Raw genomic sequence first — 18,947 nt, forward strand, 5'->3', positions numbered from 1 at the left:
TTCCCACACCCCGGGGCCGGGAGGGTAACTGGGAGCACAACGAGATGCCAGGATGCAAATCCCAGCTTGAGCACCCAGGGAATGGGCATGCCAAGGAGGGCGTGGACACCCCACGCCTCCACCTCAAGGGCTTGGCTGAAGTTCCCCTGGGGCCACAGGCCTGGATGCTGGGGACCCAGCACTTCACTCACTGAGACGTCATCTGCTGGGCTTCAAGTCATTTATTTACTCCAGCGTTTGCTAATCACTTGCATCACCTGATAGGCAGAGATGCAAGGACACGCTTCCCTTATCCACTGGTGTTTGAAGTACTCAGAGGCTGGGCAGGAACACGCTGCCTGTTGTGATGGGTTATGGACAGAAGCCAGAGCAGTGTACCATAGTCACGTAATTAAATAACAAGAACAGATTAGGCAATCTCTGTGCTTCACGTTGACAAGCCTGAAGGAAAAGAAGATGTAATCAAATGAGGGGGGTTTCTTTATTCATTTTGAAAGAAGGACAACATTACAGCATTATAAGAGGTGGCACAGCATGCACTCATTATGCTGCCATGGCTATTTCTCTCTTGCAGATTTGAGGACAAGACTGAGATTTTTATTGAAGCCCAAGGGATCAAAGAACCAAGGAACTGGCCTTCATTGAGAAATAAGCACCCAGTTCATTTAATGCTTATTCAATAGCCTTTGCCCCTCTTTGGCTAACCTGTGTAAGAACACATTCAGCTCACACATCAGCAACCTGCAATGAGAGAAAACCTCTGTCACACCAGCTTCCTCCAGGACCTGACCGATACCTACTTGGTCTTCTTAATGGCAGATCAGGCTAAAGAAAAAGCACAAATTCACAGTCTGCTATCAGGAAACATGTAAGGCTCCCTTCTTTTGATGGTTTCTGCAGAGATATTCCTGCTGAGTCACTGGGTTTGCAGTGTCATGTGCCTGTGGGAGCTGGGAGTGGGGCTGTGGGGGCCCTTCAGGACATGCAAGGAGCACCCTGTGCTTTCCTTGAGCTTTCTTGGCCAAAGCCACAAACCGGGATCAGAGTGAAACTGTACTGAAGAAATCATCTGAACTGTACATGAGGCTTTTAGGGTGAATTGCTTCACTGGCTGAACAGGCAACTAGACATCTAGTTATCCAGCTACCCATTTCCCCGACCCAAGGATGTAATTTGGTGACTCACCACCATTCAGGTACCAGTAATGACAGCTGGAGTTTTTTTCCAAACAACTGATTTCAGACATGCAATTTGTTTAGATCCCATTAAAAATCTGCTCCTGATTTTTGTCTCTATGGTGCTAAACACATCAATATCAAGTAACAGCTTCTGCAGCAGTGACCTGGCTTACCCTGCTTTTGGGAATCGTCCAGACAAATGAGGCTTTTTGGTTTTTTCAGTCACCCTTCTGAAGAGATCTGCAGAGATAGCCTGAAAAGTGACAATGCCAGATTGCTAATAAATGTTCCCAGGCTTTAACAAACCTGCTACAAATCTCACTGAAATTAGCCCAGCATATTTTGCTTAGTTAGGACCTCCTGCAAAGTGCAAGACTGCAGGTATCCCGGGCTGCAACGAGACTCATGGCACACGTGCAAAGAGACATTTTGCTCTATTTAGGGGACTACTAGTTAAGTTATAGGTGACACTATTCACTGGCAGTGTCATTTGCCCCGACATAGTTTCAGTGGGAAGGCAACTTGTCACAGCCACGCCATGTGTGGAGTTGCCTTATTTACTCTCCTGGGGTGGCATGAATCAGAGTTGAAAAGTGCAGTGTGTTGAAGCCAGCCCCGATTCCCATGATGTGCGAGCGTGAGTCACTGCGCTGGGAGATTCTGCCAGGGTCCCTCCTGGGCGACCCAGCTCTGCTGAACGCGCCGGAAAATCCACGGATAAAAACAGCCCCAGTGACGCACAGGAGCTGAGCAGGCTCCGTGCATTTTGGGGAAAGCTTCTGAAATGCCGGCATTTCCTCTTGATCAATAATCTGGCTGGCAGGGCAAGGCTTAGAAGCATTCCAGCAAACACGACTTTCTTCTTGCACAGTCACTGCTGTTCCTCTCTGGGAAGGTGACCGGTTGGGTAACTCCAGACACAGAAAGGGAAAGGATTTCTCCTCCATGTGTATTTAAAGCTGGCGTCTCCTGTAAGAGCTGTTGCTTAGGGAAAAGATAATGCAGGCTGTGAAAGAGCTTTCTGTAGCACATGCAAGAAAAAATATTTTTTAAAAAGTCCTATCCAAAGGTCCAACAGCTGATTTATTTATCCCTCGTCATCTCCTTTCTCCCTTCTGTCCCTAGTAAATACCACTTGTAGGGATATTGCAGGAAACAGGGAGCAAAATGGGGCTGCATTCTGCAGCAAGGCCACCTGAACATTCATAATGGGGTTTTTTTTTGGCCTTAAAACCCATCACTCAGCTGATCCTATGCTTACCAGAGCTGCTCCTCGTGTCCCTGCACTGCTGTCCTCAGCGAGGATTTCCATGCTATTCTCCTGACTCGGACTACAAAGAAAATCCACTGACGGGAATATTTCCAGATAAATATCTCATTAATTTCAATCACAGGCAGCTGTGAGTCACTTCCCCTTGATTACACTTCTCTCTTGTGACCAGAAATTGGGTAGTAGAGATCTGGTACTGTGTAAAATTATAATTATTTTGAAAGAATATCAATAATTCTATAATTAGTCTTAAAAATTCAGGCCTAAAAATAATTCCTCCATTTTCTCAAGAGACTTGCTATTAGTTAATCACCTTTGCTCCTACCACAGCTGTATAATAAAACTGAATAATTTTATTGCAGAACTGTTGGATTTTTTTAAAGCACCTTCGAGAGTTCAAGCAGCAGGTCAGGCTTTCCTTGAACCCTAGTTCTGCCTCCGAGTAAATGATGTCTTTTCCCCCTCAACATGAAAGCGGTGTGAGGTGATACCCACCCTCGGGCACCCCCTTGGTGGGGTTCCCCCCTGTGCCATGCAGGATTTGGCAGCTCTGCCACTGCTGAGCTTTGTTTTTCCTTTCCAGCAACACGACTCAGAGCCTGATTAATCGCAGATCCCGAAGCCTGAAAGTCAGCAGAGTTTCACATGCCAGCAGGCTTTTCTCTTTTAGATCCATTCTATTTATTTTCTTTTATTATTTTTTATTTTTCTGAAATAACAGCTTGGTCAAACCCCCAACTTCTAAACTAAAAGCTAGAGTAGTATCTCAGTGTGGTAAAAATCACTGGAACTTTTAAGCCTGTATTCAATATCCACGTAAAAAACAAAAACAATACCCAGACTTCTCAGTAACCACTCAGGTCTGCTTGAAAATATGCTAAAAACAAACCTCTTTGATCAACGTTAGTGGGATTTGCATTACACTTTTTCATTGGAGGTGAATTCATGGCAGGACAGACACCCCCCAAGATGAATTTCTGTGATACTGGAGGGGCCTTTGGGATCCGTTTGGGCTGGCCAAGCTGCTGGGGAGCACTGGTTGGGATGCTCACGCTTGGCCAGGGTATGGAACAGCTTCAGCTGAGCATCGCACGGAAATCAGGGATTTACTCAGACCCAAACCTCTCACCAAGTATTTTGACTCATTTCAATCACTGCTCATTAGCACATGAGGTCACGCTGATGACTGCTCTTGCCTGAAGTAAGTGGATTATGAGGGAATAATCAAACTTCAGGGGGATTTTCTCATTTGTACTGGTGAATAGTGGTGGGAAAAGTGGAGACAGGGAGGATAAAAACTGTTGCTTCATTTCATGAATTCCCCTAATTCTCCTCTGGGGAGTGGTCCCTGAGGCTGAGGGCACTCACAGGCTTCTGACTGGAACCACAGGAAAAAGATTTCCACAGAACCAGCCCATGCTGCGCTGGCACGGCCTCTCAGCAAAGAAACAGCTGCAGGTGGGTTTGCTTCGTGCTGCATCTCGAGCCACGGGGGAATGCAAAACGTTCCACACACCGGCTCCTCCACGGGTCACCCCTCCAGACACTTGCTGCCCCTGGGCTGTGCCACACAGAGCCTCATGGTTGGTGCTCACCTGGGAAAGGAAGGGTCCCCATGCCAGCCCGGGCTCCCCATGGCTCCTGAGCCCGGTCTTGGACCAAACCAAGCCCCAAAAACCAAAGCAACTTCACTCATGAGCGGGTGGAGGCCAATAGCTTGCTTTGGGCATCCATGAAGATGTTGGAGTCCGTGGACGGGAGGTGGCTTGTGGTGCCAGCGATGTCCCCGTGTCTCTGCTGGCGGCAGTTATCCCTCATCATCCTCGGCACGTGCCAGAGCTGCAGGAACGGTGGCAGTGACGAAAAGTGGAAGATTTCACCAAGTAACTTGGATGAGGGACAGGGAAGAGGGTGCAGCCCAGAGCCCCTCCAGCAGCAGAGCAGGGTGAGGAGGAGGAGGAGGCAGAGGAAGGCCCCAGGACCGCTGCAATGGCTGTGCTGGAGCTTGGGGTTTCCTTGGCAGCGCTCACCATACCTAAGTGAAGATTTTGTCGCCATGGCAACATTGATGTCATCGGCTCTGCGGCGGAGAGCGGTGTTAACCTCAAGTGCAACTTCTTTTTTTTCCTTCTCTCTCCTCTCTGGTTTGGGGTTTTTGTGTATATATTTGTTCATTTCTCTCAGGAGGTGACCCCGCCACCAGGGCCTGCAGCAGCACCCATGGGTGTCCCCCAGCCCCTACTCACATAATTTGGAGGTGGCGGGAGCCCCATCACTGGTAGCAGTGGGACAGGGCTGTATGTCAGAAACGGAGATGTCAGAGCCATGCTCTGCCCCACGCATGCTGACCCGTTTCTCCTGTCCTTGTAAACTGATGGTATTTCCAAGGAAGGTGGTTTGGAGGCTCCTGAAGCGTGAAGAAGGTAACCAGGGGGAGGCTGGCAGACCTGGTCCGGATGGCACTTGTGCCTCTCACCACGTAGGAACACGACACAACACACTGTCACAACATGTTAGAGCGGAGTCGCCACCACTTGCATTCCCATTGAGGGAGTCAGAGGGAACGCACCGAGGCAGAAAGCCCGCATCTCCTTGAGGATGTAACACCTGGCCTGAGCCTCCAACAGCCACGTGTGGCTCTGGCTGTGCGATGGAGGCCAAGCGCCCTGTACACACCAGTGTTAAACAAAAATCCCTCTTCAAATGACACCTGTTGCATTTTTTGAATAAAAGATTCGTGAGAGTGGAATCTGGCCTCTTCACCGGGCTCAAGCAGAGAGACTCAGACCTCTGCCAGCCCCAGCTCCAGGGATGGATATGACCCTGCTTGACAAATCCTTGATTCCCCTAGGCCTCCTTTAAGTTCCATGCATCAGGGCTACTGCCGTTCATAGCAGACAATCGCAAAAGTCTGGGTCAGGCTGTTCTAGCCAAAAATACTTTACATGTTACCCAGTTCACTGCAATGTTAAAACAAGCATTTCACCCAATTGACAGGACAGGAATAACATTAGAGCTGAGCTTGGCTTTCCTGGCCACCCCTCCCAAACACAGCCCTTCTCCCTGAGCCACGGGGAATTTTAGTTTTAGCTGTGGCTGAGATTCTTATAAAGGTTGGATTTTTCTGTGTGTGTTATACTGGACAACTCCTGCTTCTACACAAGCTCATTGTGCAGACCAAGTGGCATCTGCTCTTTTCCTTACCGGGAAGATGTTGATGATCTCCATCCAGCTCTGGGCATAGGGATGCTCACCTGGGCCCTTCACAGTTCTTTCTGTCCATCAGTGCTGGAGAAAACAGCACCTGGCAGGAAGATGGCTGGTAAAACAGGATCAGAGAACAAGATAAAATCCCAGTCAAGAGGCTAGTTTAACATTTTTCTCACTTTCATAAATAAACAACAATGAAATGAAACTTGCATCTTTCTAAGACGATGATGCTTAGACTGAAATTCAAAGCATTCCTGACAGATGTGTTTCTGCAACCTTCAAGGTTCACAACCTTGCCCCTTAGTGCGGCAGTAAATAACAAAACCCAGCTCTAAGATCTCAAAGCACCTGCCAAATGAGTCAGTAACATTAGTTATCCTTAATGTCATCATAATTGGTAAAATAGGAAAAGTATCCCTAAGCCAAGGTTTTAGTATTTTGAATATAATGAGATACACTGCATACCAAAGACACTAGCAGCACTTCTAATCAAGTAAAACAGTCAGTAGGTCTCTGACTCCATATTCAACCCAAACTTTTATTTATTAAAAAAAACCCCCAGACTTCATGTGATTTAAGGCACTGATTTTACAGTAAAAGCAGATTGAAAAATGGGAGATTCTGTGTGGGAGAGATTCTGCTAAGCTCTAAAAGCATCTCAGCTGCTGTGAACAATTCAATTTCAAATATACGCAGCATTAAAATTAAAGGATTATATTTTGATATTATATCCTATCTGGAACAAAAATGAAGGAGAAGCTGGTTACTATATCAACTGGCAGATCTGCAAAGCAAACTGGTTAATTCAGGTGTTGAGACCAATTCTGTGCTGCATAACAAACTGAACATGAGCTCTGAGCTCTATTCTGATATACAGACCTTTGTTTTGATCTTTGCAGAGAGTGGCAGGAAAAGGACACATATTTACATTGGCAGCACTATATTGACAAGGTTCTTGCATGACCATTGGGGTCACTGTGAGATTTTCATACATATATATTTAAAATCTGATAGGGTCTATTTTAAAAATACAAATAAATTACAGTACTTTTTCTATCTGGTTGCTGAAAAGCATGAAAGTGAGATCACCTAAAAGAATAGTAATAAAAAAGCAGGTACCAGGGTAGCAGGAAAAATACCAGCATGTTTAATATTACTTGCAAAATGGATATTCCAAGATCTGTTATTAATAAATATGGCTTATCTCAAATATTTACTTACTATGTATCCTAGTCCATAGAAAAAAAAATGGAAAAATCTGTACAATAACATCCACTTAAAACAAATATTTTGAGGCGTGTACTCTATTTAGTTGGAAAAAATCATTAAAAATTCAAGACACCGCAATCTAGTTGACTGATGTTTTCTAATAGGTACAGCTGGTTGGCTTTGCAGAGGCTGGGAGAGGTCAACATTGCCTTCAGCATGAAAACGATGGTAGCACTATGGTCTGATGGCTTATAGATGCGTGGAAAGTTCCAAATAGCTCTTTTCCAGATCAGAAATCCCTGTACGTATGAGGCAGGAGGTCACTCCTGTTCCCAGCCGTCAGGGGAGTGGAAATCCCACAGATGGAGCAGCCCCAGCTCCTGCTGTTGTCCAGAAGACGACAGTCTCGGACAGAGTTGGCTCCCACGCTTTGCTGTTGAGCCTATTATTACTATTTTTTTTTTAACCTTCACTGAATTTAGAGCTCCTAGTCCAGAGTCCAGGCCCTACACTGATCTACCAACAAGGCCTTTCTGCTCGCCCCAAAGACCTTCCTGTGGTATTTCCAAGAGGACTTTACCTGAATGGAATCTCGATGCTCCCTGGAAAGCAAAAGGAGTGAAGACTACCAGAGGTGCTTCTTGTGCTCGGTGCTACAGCTCAGAGATGGAGCCTCTCCCATGCTTGGCGGTGGTGACCCTGATGTGGGGACAAGGCCCGCTCAAAGCCTGTTGACACAACTTGCCCATTCTGGGGATACGCGGCCAGCTCTCAGGAGATCAGGGGACACACAGACCTCAGGAGGGCACCGAACAACCTGCAGATCTGCCCCGAGTACAGCCCAGATGTTCCACACCCCGCCTGGTGCCACCATCTCCCCATGAGGTCCCCCAGCCAGTGTGAAGCAGATAGCCTCAGGTCCTCATGGACAAGACTTGTAGATAACCCAGGCTTCACCTTGTGTGAAAGGACCATTTGAACAGGCCATATCAAGCTCTTACCTGCTAAAATTAGGACAATTCCTCAGGTCAGCAGCTGCTTCAGCACTTCCCTCCAAGCAAATCCACACTGAATCATCAGGATTTCAGGCAGGTATTTTACTCTTTGAGCAACTGACAAGCTGTATCCACCCAGCTGGGAACGTGGAGGCAACTAACACTTTGTGAGATTCATCTCTGCATTTGTTCTTCTGAAACTCAAAACATAGCTGTGAGCAGTGGAAGAGGCAACAGGAAGGTAGGACAACTGCAGGGTTTTAATGAGGACATCAGAAAATTGCTGCTGAAACCAGGCAGTGCTGCAGCTTTGCACTCTTTGGACCTGCATCAAAGCTATCGCAGTAGTTCGGGTTGAAAGCCAGAAGCTGTAGGTCAGACAAACCCCCGGTATTTGCAGTCTCTGGAAGATGGGCTGCAGTAACCACCCCAGTGCCACCGGGCAGCTCTTTAATGGCTCAGATCAGGAAGCAGCAGCCGAAAGGCATAATTATGCCAGTGAAACCACCTGGGCCTTCTACAAACCCCGGTGTTGTAGTAGAGAAAACTCACAAAACCCTTTCTGAGCACAAGCCGAGACACAGCATCTCTTGTTACACCACATCTAATCCTCTTTTGTAACCGATACGAGAATCCCAGCCCAATGCAACCTTCAGAAATTTCTAACAATGCTGCTCTGTAATTGCTGTTGGCAATTACACATTGGTCATCTTGGAGCTTGCTCTGATTTTGCGTAGCCTGGGGCCATTGCAAGGATGAACACTCGCTGGTTCAGGAGAGGGAACGAAGCCCAAGGGAGCAGGATGCTTCAGGTGGTTGCAGAAGAAAGGACCAGGGCAGGTGTTAAAGGGGGATCTCATGCATATCCTTTCCCTACTCATTTCACCTCGCTCACGTGGCATTAGAGCAAAACCATCGCATGGTGGATGTTGAAACTTCTTCCAGTGCTGAGGTAGCAGAGCCCAGTTCCCCCAAAGGCAGAGCCTGGGGAGCAGCAGGGGAGGGGGTCACTGCCGATGGAAGACGAGCTACATCCAATGTCTGCCAGCGTTTCACCAAGATGTAAAGCTCCGCATCCTTGGGCAAATTCTCAGTCCCTCATGCGACATCACAGGAATACTTCTTGCTCTTCAGGATCTAGAAAGGCTTTGTGGAGTCACTGCAGTTGCCAGGGCAGGACAGCCCACACTCGCAGTGACTGCTCGAGGGGAAGAGACTCAGAAAGCCTGGCAGCCCTAGCTACAGCTGTCTTGTTTCAGTACGGATAAAACAAAAGCACGGTTTATTCTCTTTGTCAAGGGCCATCCTGCAAGCACTTCTTACCTTGCCTGGAAACACACAACAAATGCTTGTGTTCCTCCAGTTCCTAAATCCCGTTTTATGGAACAGGACAGAGATACAGATAAAAATGAGAGTAGAGGAGCCACGTAATGCTGGTGATGAACTCAGAACTTCTGCAGGAATTGGTTTCAAGTGGGGCCCATTTGTTTAAAAGCTACAGAAGTTTAGTAATTGTGTACATGATCGAAGCAGAGTTGTGACGCTCCAGCTGGATTTTCTGCTGGTGTCCAGCCCACACACCAGCGTGTTTTATCAAGGACAGCGAGCAGAACGCAAATGCAGCACATCCTTCCATTGGGATGCTGCCCTGAAATGCACCTTAATATAGGGAAACCTGTCAAGTCTGCAAATGCCCCAGTACCGCCTGCTGCAGGCGACTGGTGCAAAAGAACCCCTTCCAACGCAACTCCTTTGACAGCCAGTGCAAGGATCCTTGAGCATGTGAAGGATTAGGAATGGCGCAAAGAGAATCGGTCTTGGGGAGGGATGCAAGAAGCAGATGCGCAGACTCAGCTGTCCTCCTCCTGCTCCTCCTCGTCCCTTCCAGGTGACAGTGCCCCGAAACCCAGTGGCTGGTGACAAACACTCATGATAGCTGCTTGCTGGTCCCCTGCTCTGCAACGGGAGGAAAGGGAGGAAAGAGATCCCATCCTCGGCAAAGCCGTCATGCTCCGGCTGTGGCATCCGCACCTCCCACAGCATCCCTGCATCACCGGGCCGGCAAAAGCTTCCTTCCAAGAAAACACAAAGCACGCAGCTAAAAGATATTCACTTACAGTTTATTTTTGCCTGAAATTATTTCACATCTCTTTGTACACAGCTACAGAACAGTAGTAGTAAACCATTGGTAAAAGCAACAGTGCTAAGGAAAATGTTGGCATAATTGTTTTTTTTCTTTTCTTCTTTCTTCCCATAACTGCATCCTCGTACAGTTTGGGATTTGAAGGGGAAAAAAAAACCTGGCACACTACATGAGTTAAGACTCAATTTCTGTTTCATTTATTTAAAAAAAAAAGAACGAACGTGATTTGGGCAGGGGTCGTCTATATAGCAAGAAAGGTTAAAAAAAAAAACAAAACAACAACCAAAAAACAACAACAAACCAAAACCAAAAGCTTGGCTTCCATTGAATAAGATTAAATATATATATATTTATATATAAAAAATTACATTGGCTGTATGTGAAACCTTGAGGTGCCGAAGAACAAAATAAAGGTGTTAAAGAGAGGAAAAACTTCCTTTTTCTTTTCTTTTTTTTTTTTAAATAAGCAGCTCTGTACAATGAAGGCTTGTTATGGAAAAAAAAAAAAAGTCAACAGCATAGTTATAAAAGAAACCACAACTTTAAAAAAATCATCATCTATGCAACCGTGGAATTTGGAAAAGGTAGCAGTCACATTTACAGACGGGTCAGAGCTATCGGATCAGCAACACCGCGATTCTTCTGTCTCCCCAGAGGAACATGCAGAACAATGTGAGCACAGAGCGGGGACGGGAGGGACGGGGGGCAGAGGAGAGAAGGGGGGGGGAAACAAAGGAAAAGCTGATGCACAACATGGAGGGAGAGCTTTTTTTTCCTCTTTTTGAAATATCGGACGTAAACAGAAAACCAACCGAGGCAACTTGTAAAATCTACAGAGTTCTGCGAATACTCCATTGGCAAAACAAAGGTCTTTTCCCCCAGCTTCCATGTTTAAACCTGTTTAAAAGACTGAAGAAAGTTTTCAGACTTTGGAAGGAAATGTAATTTTTATTGATCCCCGCACCCCCCACCCACCCAACCCCCCTTGATAGATATTTTCCTTCCTATTTGATAACATTTGAGGCATTTTGAAATCAAAAAGACAACGCGATGAATGTTGTGACAGAGAGGGAGTCGAATACAGTATGCATTACTGAAAGGCAATTCTTCAAGGAGGACATTTCCTTTAAAAAAAATAATAACAACAAGACAGCAAACTAGTTTATACAGTACTATACGCAAAAAAAAAGGGTAAAAGAATTAACAATTCATAAATAAAAGACAGGTCCCAGACCTGTTATTTGTGAACCATTTTCTTAAATAGGTGCATTATGTAAATCTTATGTACAACAAAATTACTTTGCATAACAACTGCAAGGACATGGCGGGAGGTGAAAATCATATTGGTTTTGGTTTTCTTCTCTTGAGATTTTTGTAATTTTGATTTTCTGGAGCAAAACTGGTGAAAGAGGAGTTCTGACTAGATGGGTGCCAGCCAAGGAAACCCAGGTCAATCATGACAAATGACTTTTTTTCTTTTTCTCTCCACACGGCATAAAACACAAAGGCAAATAAAACCCACAAAGGTGTTTTTTTCCTCTTTATAATCCTCTTGCTGCTACAAAGTCCTCTTTTTTCCTTTTTTTTTTTCTTTTTTTTTTTTTTTTTTTTTTCCTCCTTTTCAATTTAAATTATGTTGATTCCAAAATCTCAAAGCTGAAAGAATCCATCCGGGTCCGGGCTCGCCCGGTCCCCCCAACACACACAACGTCACTCCTCTACCCCACAACCACGGCTCCTACCACCAAGTCCCAGGACTCACTGCTCTACAGGTATTAGCCAAAAGTTATTTTCCGTTTTTGTTTTTCTCTGTTTTAAAAATCTTTTCCTTCTCGTGAGAAGCAAAAGAGGCGAGTCGGAGACAGGGAGAGTTCACCAGGCTTCGGTGTAGCGGACGTCTACTTCTTTCAGATTGGGGAGTTTCGCCTGTGCGGGACAGTAAGAAAAGGTCAGAATTAGCGACAGGCACTCAGGAAAAAAGTTCCTGTCAAATCTGTACCATCAGCAAACCGGGGGATCGATCTACCGGCCACAAACTGCAGGAAGATGCGCCACGACCCCGACGCTGCAGAGAACCAGCACTGAGCTCAGCAGAGCTGGAGCAACTGGTGTTACTGGGCAAACACGATGCCGAGTCTCTGCAGACACACACTTTAAGTCACACCTGCGGCAAAACCGAGCAGCTCTACTAAAACCCATGCACCAGCGACCAGCGCCCTCATCTTTATTTTTTATACAAATGCTGAGCAAAAATTTGTTTGTGAGACCCCAGCCACGAAGGCCGTGGGCTCAACATACAGCAGCCAGCCACACATTCCACCTTCAGCCTGTACACCAAGTCACCGCTTGATTCCTCCCTCCACATATTAAAAAAGTTTTGGAGTGCATTAGCAACTTTAGGTGTCTTTGTGGCCTCCTCTCCATAACTCCGCTGCATTTGGACATATTGTTCCTGAATTACCCCGCTGCACGAGGCAGACGGGAATCGGCTGTTTGCTCTGTTCCTGCTTGTCAATCCCATTTCCATGCTCGCTGACCATAATTGTACAGCTAATTCTCTCAAAACAAATAAACACGTTTAATTAGGCTAGGGCATAATTGAGGAGTTGGAAGTTTCTAGGAGTCATTATTACCTCATTCCTTGATTTATGTGCACGCATATTTTGATAAGAGCAAGTCATAACCCTACAGACACTGCCAGCAAATAATTTTTCAGTTAGGCAATAATGACTTCAGTGGTGGGTGTTTATTTATTGTCTGGTTCAGCCTGCCTGGTACATATGTGGGTGTCCATGTGTGTGCAAGCGTGGTTAGCGGGGTGGGGGATGGAGCGGAGAGGAAATGTCATCACTGGCTTGTGCCCCAAACCTTCTCCCAGACTAAGAGCAGAAGAAGGTAAGATTTGTATCAAAAATACGTTCTTTGAAGTCTGAGCTGTTCTCAACAGACCTACAACCATGTGCTCCAGGCAGAGAAACTATTACCTTCCCTTCGAACACACACACACACAGAGACACACACACACACACACACACACACACACACACACACACACACACACAGACACACAGCTTTAAAAAAAAAGCCACTAAGATAAATCTCAATGAAATTGGTGAGAGGGGGAAAAGTGATGTGCAACGGATTTTTTAATTCTCCGCAATCATCACGACTTCGCTTACAGCCAGTTTTGCTGTTTGCCCTGGCAAGTCACTTTCTTGTGTCGCCGCTAAGGACTGTTAATGCAATACCAGAGCAGAGGGAACTGGTTAGGAAAATGAGTTTTGGTCTGGAGCTCGTGGCAAAGGGGCTCAGAAGCAGCGGTGGGACTGGAGGAGGCTTTCGATAGACTCGATTTCAGAGCCCTGGGCCAAATACAGCACTGACCTTGACTGTCTGTAAACGCTTGGGGCCTGATACAAGCTCCATTGTGTGAACCCATCTGCAAGCCAGCTGTTAATTCCGAGGACTTCTTTACATATACAATTGTGACACAAGTTTTGAAAACTTGCATGCTCACAGTGCTGCAACTACGGCCCTGGGGGAGCCCTGGCTCCGCAGCCAGAACCGAAAATGTAAGTTTGCAGTGAATTTTGAAAGCAGAGCAGTTTCAGGACTTGCCTCAAGTTCGAAACTCAACCAAAGGTTGTGACCTCTTTGAGTAAATCTGGCACAATCTAAGGTTTCAACACACAGGACAACATTAAGTGGAGTTTCATCTTGAGTGCTTGGGTTTATAAGGCAAGGCTTTGGGAGACGTGACTCACGCAACACCAGAGTGAAGACTAAGTCCACATGAAGTCACGAAAGCCAATACCTCTCGGGAAGTCTTTGTGTGAAACCACCTGGGGCCATTCCCCTCCCACAGCTACATTCTAGATCTTTACACCATTTTGCCAAAGTGGTGCCATATTCACCGTACAAACGGTAACACCAGACGTCTCACATGTCAAACTCGGGAACTGGGCATTTGTGCAGGTGTTTCTGTTTAAAGCTCAGTTCTAGTCCAAGCGGAGTCAAGATAAACTTGCACCTTCCTCAATGCTTTTAATTCTCCCTTTGCATTGTGAATCAAAGCTCCGTAACGCTCTTCACCCACATTACTTTTGGTCCTGTTAACAGTACAGGACACCTGTCTATTCTCATCACAAACAATCAATATATCCCTATTTATGAAACTTCTACTGTTGAGAGCACTGGCAGAAAGACCAGTTTCTGATTCCATCTCATACTCATCCATTCAGCATATTAAATGTTTCCTGAGTCCATCAAAGCCAGCAACCTCAGAATGCTGTTTTCAGTCATCACCTCCCCAAACGAACCCACTTCACTCTCTTCAAAAAGACTTTCCTGCTGCCCACTCCATGGGGCCAGTTCTCTGTGCTGGGCACTACCCCGATACACCTGCTAGATCTACAAATCCTCCTGGGCCAGCTACTTCTCATCTTTAGTAGATGCAATTCAGAAATACCTTGAGATCTTCGTAGGTATCGGCTGAAAGTTTGGTGCTGTTCATATTTAAACTACACAGGCTCTTCATGGCTAAAAGAGAAAATACACACACAGATATTTATGATCACGCTACATTTTCTTAACATATCTGGCTTACAGTAGGCCAAAGCATAAACACAACATGACTATGTGCAGTACTCTCAGGAAAGAGCTGAATAGTGTAAAATATAGAAGTACGAATGGATAAACAGCTGTTTGGGCCCTCATCCAGGAAAAAGTCCCTATTTAGGAAGGGCCATTAAGCATATGCTTAAGTCTGCAAACTTCAAAGGAGTTCAGGCAACTTCTTATTATCAGTTTCCTGCACATTATTCTGAGCAGTGCCCGTTCTCAGTGCTCTGCGTGGTGCGCGCAGGGGCCGTGCTGATCCGGCAAGTCCTCCCTCTCTCCTCCCCCCACATTTCCATTCTGGGCTCCAGTACTTAGCAGAATAGTTTCCTAAGATGAGCCATAACTACTGGCCTGCCTGGCACGTCTGTGTAGGATCAAGCCTATTAAAGTAGCCCTTTAAACCCAACAGGCGAGGTCTATAATACACTGTTGGATGTGGGAACGGGTCTCACTCTGGCATGTCGAGCAGCTCTCGGCGCACAGGGGAATCCCGAACACTGCTCAGATGTCCCTGCTCTGCTTTGCCTTGTTTAAATTAAGAATAGTGAGAGTTTCACCTCCCCAAAAAAAGAAGAAAGAAAAGAACACGCCAGAGAGGGTATGAAACCTGCTGCGCATGGTTGCTAGACTCACTAATAAGTTGCTCCGTGGCCACGCAATCTTCCCCTCCTGCAGTACAAGGTCAGACCCCCACGCAGAGGGGACACACACAGGAGGGTGTGCGTAAAAACTGGGAAGCCCTAGGGCAACAGGTTGCCATGTGAAATGCAACCAAGAAGCCAGAGCACAGTCTGGGACAACAAAGCCCAGACGAGGCCACGAAGAGTAGTCAGGCTCATATCACTGTCCCGTGTGCCCTGCCTGCAGATGAGCAGCCACGGAGGAGCAAAGCTTAAACCCAAACACAACCACAGCCTGTCCTAAATCCCGGCGGAAGCGTCACTGTGATATCCAAGAAATCGATCTTTGTCTGAACCCACGTAAATTCCTCTAAACCCACAAAATTTTCCTCCGTGGCCTATTTGGGTGACTTACAACTAAGCGCCAGCAGTCCCGCATCCGTGACGGGCGTCTCGCACAGGTTGAGCACTTGCAGCATCGTGAGGTGTTCGGACAGAAGCCGCAACCCGGCGTCTCCGAACTGCGGGGGCACAAGCAAAGTTATTTTCAACCAGTGCACAAACATCAGGCACAAGTGCAAACAGGGCACATTGAACCCAGGTTTGCAGATGAGCCCTCAGAGCCACACTCTGATTGTTCACCGCAATCTCAAATGAGACAAGAGAAAGCAAATAGTTTTATCCCTATTTTGCAGATGGGGAAGAGAAAAATTAAGTGACTTGTGTGCACTTAACCACAGGCCAGTGTTTAATTAGAAAAGTGCTTCTGAAGTCTGGACTTTGCATGAGAGAGCTCCCACCCAGGCTATACAAGATGGTTATGGCAGTCTCAGCCAGTTCTCAACCACATCACAAAAAAAAAAAGCATAATGCAAGTGGTATTAATTAGCTATTTTGGTCTCAAGAACAATGTACTATTGATTGGAAATTGTTCCATTGACCCACTTGGTTTCTGGTGTTTCTAAATTCTAGATTAATGGAAACCAGGGTATTGCAAAAATAAAATGGAATCTAAACTCCTTAAAAAAAAGAAATCATAGAAAAAGCAGGCTCTTTTTCCAGTGAAGTCAAACTCATTTTGAGCAATAAGCATCAAAGTTTTAAAATCCCAAAGTTACATTGTTAGGACAAATCTAGAGGAGATACAAGACCATCTTAAAACAAGCAAGCAATCAGATTCATTTCATATTCACACAAAAAGAGGAAATTTCTGGGGTACAAAAGTAGCATGAAAACAAGGTATTTACATGACATTTGAGTGAAAAAAATAATAAAAAGCTGCTTTTTGTGGTTGCCCTGAGAATAATAGTATTTTCAGCAAGCACTGCCAACAAGTGCTAACAGAAAATGGGGAAACCCTATTCAGTGAAGAACCTCGGAGACGAAAACCAGCAGGGAAACGTGGAAGAAAAAATTAATTCTAAAAGCTCTTTCAATTATCAGCTGAATAATTTATTCAGTTAACTGGGCCTCTTTTTGCTTACAAAATCACCACATTCTCAGGATATTATAGTTCCCTCCTATTTATTAATTCTTTGAGTTTCTTTTTGTTGCTGTTGTTTTCAAAGAAATTCTGGTTGATCAGCATTCAGGGCAATTCACTGCCTGCACCGCACAGACTCTGTATTTTGCTTGATCAGATGAGCTGCACAGCATCATTTGTTTTCATCCTAAATGTGTGAAATCATAAGCGCTTCTCAGATGACCAGCAGCACGTGTACTGTAAAGTACACACTATCAACAATGCCTAACAGGAACATTAAACCCAGATAACAGAACGCTGTTATAACTAAGATAAAATTTATTAAAATAATTTTTAAAAAAGGAAAAAAGAAAAATCAGCCTCCCAGATGAGCCAGACCATAGAAAAACCCTGTAAAAATAGCACGAGGACAAACTCATTCTAAGCAAGCGTCTTCACACACTCTTCTCACGCTGATGTAATGTGAAATTTCAGAATTAGTCAGCACTGGTTCCTGCTCCGAGTTCCAGTTTGCAAAGCACTTACCTGAGTTGACCACAGGTTGAGCTGCTTGAGTGAAGGCAGTTTAATGAGGTGCTCAGCACAAGCACTTGTCACGTTGGTAAAGGCCAGGCTGAGGTTTTCCAAATTTCCAAAAGATCCCGAGCTTAGCAAGCGGGCCAGGTCCGCATCCTGAAAGCAAACACCAGATTGATAAGACAGATTATCGACTCCTCAGCCTGCAACCATCTGCAGCGGTGTCACTGATGCTGTTAACCAGCAAGAGTTGCACAATGACACCACTTGTTTACAGAAATAGAGAACCACACAGAGAAGTTTCTGTCTGTTTGGCGAGCAGCTGTGCTCTTGTGGCAGTGTTGCTTCACACACCCTGGGAAAAATGTGCCCAGACATTAGGACAAAAATTTTCTTTGCATGTATCCTTATGAGACACGAAGGCTTCAGTGTAACAACAAATGTCGCAGACGGGCCTTTTAACTTAATGAAGATTCCACCGCAAGTTCTAGATCCAAACTGTGTTCAGGACCATTACCTGGCCTCAGCTGGGTATGGTCGGGTTTACACTAGACTTAACTGCAACAGTGATGGGTCTCTTTGAGACTTTTATGTCTAAGATCCAGAAATGGGACATTGTGAAGTCGCTTTTTTAATGCAAAATTATGTCCCGAAATCTACCATTAGATCTACTCTAAATTCCAAATCTGAGCACCATAAACCGAATGTCTGATGCTTGTGCCGGCTTTAGAAACTGCTGTATGGACCCAAGAGCAGAAATGTGCCCTTATTTGTGTGAACTCCAGTTGTGTTGACAGAGCAAGCAGAATGGCTCCCCTCTCGACTGACCAAAACCGCTGTGCCACATGGCAAACATACATCAAGTGTTTAAACAGGAAAGATAAAGCTTGTTTTCCTATCAATATGATTAACTTACCGTGGATTTGGAGGGCAGTGTTAACCTTGTGGGACCACCTTTCCTTTGCTGTAAGAGAGAAGATACTTTGGTTAAGCAAGTTGCCATTCTACATTTCAGCCCGACCGAAGTACAGTGAGCTCTTCGGTAGAACAAACCCTGCTCCTATTTCAAAGCTCCCTGCCAGTCCTTCCACCTCTTCCCTGCTTTTTCCGCACTGACAGATTGTTTTGGAGTGCTAGATGCAGCCCTGCTGCTACCCAGGGGACGTCCGCTGACCGCAGCTAATGGTCTTCGTGCCATGGGTCAGCGTTCTGTCCGATTTAGCCCGCCGTTATTAGGTTACTTTCACTTTAAAGGAAACAGCCTTAAAATGCTGGACTAAACTAGCAAAGGGGGCGAGACTACGCAGCTGATAAAGTCATTTGTTTGACTTCAAAAAAAGCATTTTCAGGCTGGGAGCAGGGGTTAAGGTAGACAAATATAAATGTGAAAGAAGGAAGACGAACATTGTGGGTATGTTTGCATAGGTGAAAAAGTGCTAATAAGAGCAAATCTATCTTCAATCCGTAGATTCTGTCTTTGAAATCAGGAAAAAGGCGCAAGCTCTGAGAACTACACCTAAAGACCACCTCAGTGAAACGCTGTGAGTGTCAAAGCATTAAGCAATGCTGGCCAGCACTAGAACCATTTGCTACTCATATGTCAAAAGGTGGCAGAATTTGACAAGCTGACTTGTAAGATCTTAAGACAGCAGGCTTTCACCTTTGTTCTTCCACACAGATTCTAAGCAGGTTATTGAACACCA

At 45.5% G+C, this 18,947-nt stretch overlaps 1 protein-coding gene across 2 annotated transcripts in view; it reads right to left on the reverse strand.

Moving 5' to 3' along the window:
- Positions 1-9,961: 9,961 nt before the first annotated feature.
- The window catches only part of CMIP (c-Maf inducing protein), a 130,569-nt gene continuing 121,583 nt past the window's right edge, over positions 9,962-18,947 (reverse strand). For both annotated transcript variants that reach the window (XM_082062931.1, XM_082062932.1), the window contains exons 17-21: positions 18,161-18,208; positions 17,254-17,400; positions 15,661-15,766; positions 14,474-14,544; positions 9,962-11,931 (exon numbers count right to left, since the gene is read on the reverse strand). In XM_082062931.1, the coding sequence (XP_081919057.1) occupies positions 11,878-11,931; positions 14,474-14,544; positions 15,661-15,766; positions 17,254-17,400; positions 18,161-18,208 (426 nt within the window). In that variant the 3' untranslated portion in view covers positions 9,962-11,877. The remainder of the gene's footprint in view (positions 11,932-14,473; positions 14,545-15,660; positions 15,767-17,253; positions 17,401-18,160; positions 18,209-18,947) is intronic.

The sequence above is a fragment of the Streptopelia decaocto genome (assembly GCF_964273445.1).
Source record: "Streptopelia decaocto genome assembly, chromosome: 11".
Taxonomy (NCBI): domain Eukaryota; kingdom Metazoa; phylum Chordata; class Aves; order Columbiformes; family Columbidae; genus Streptopelia; species Streptopelia decaocto.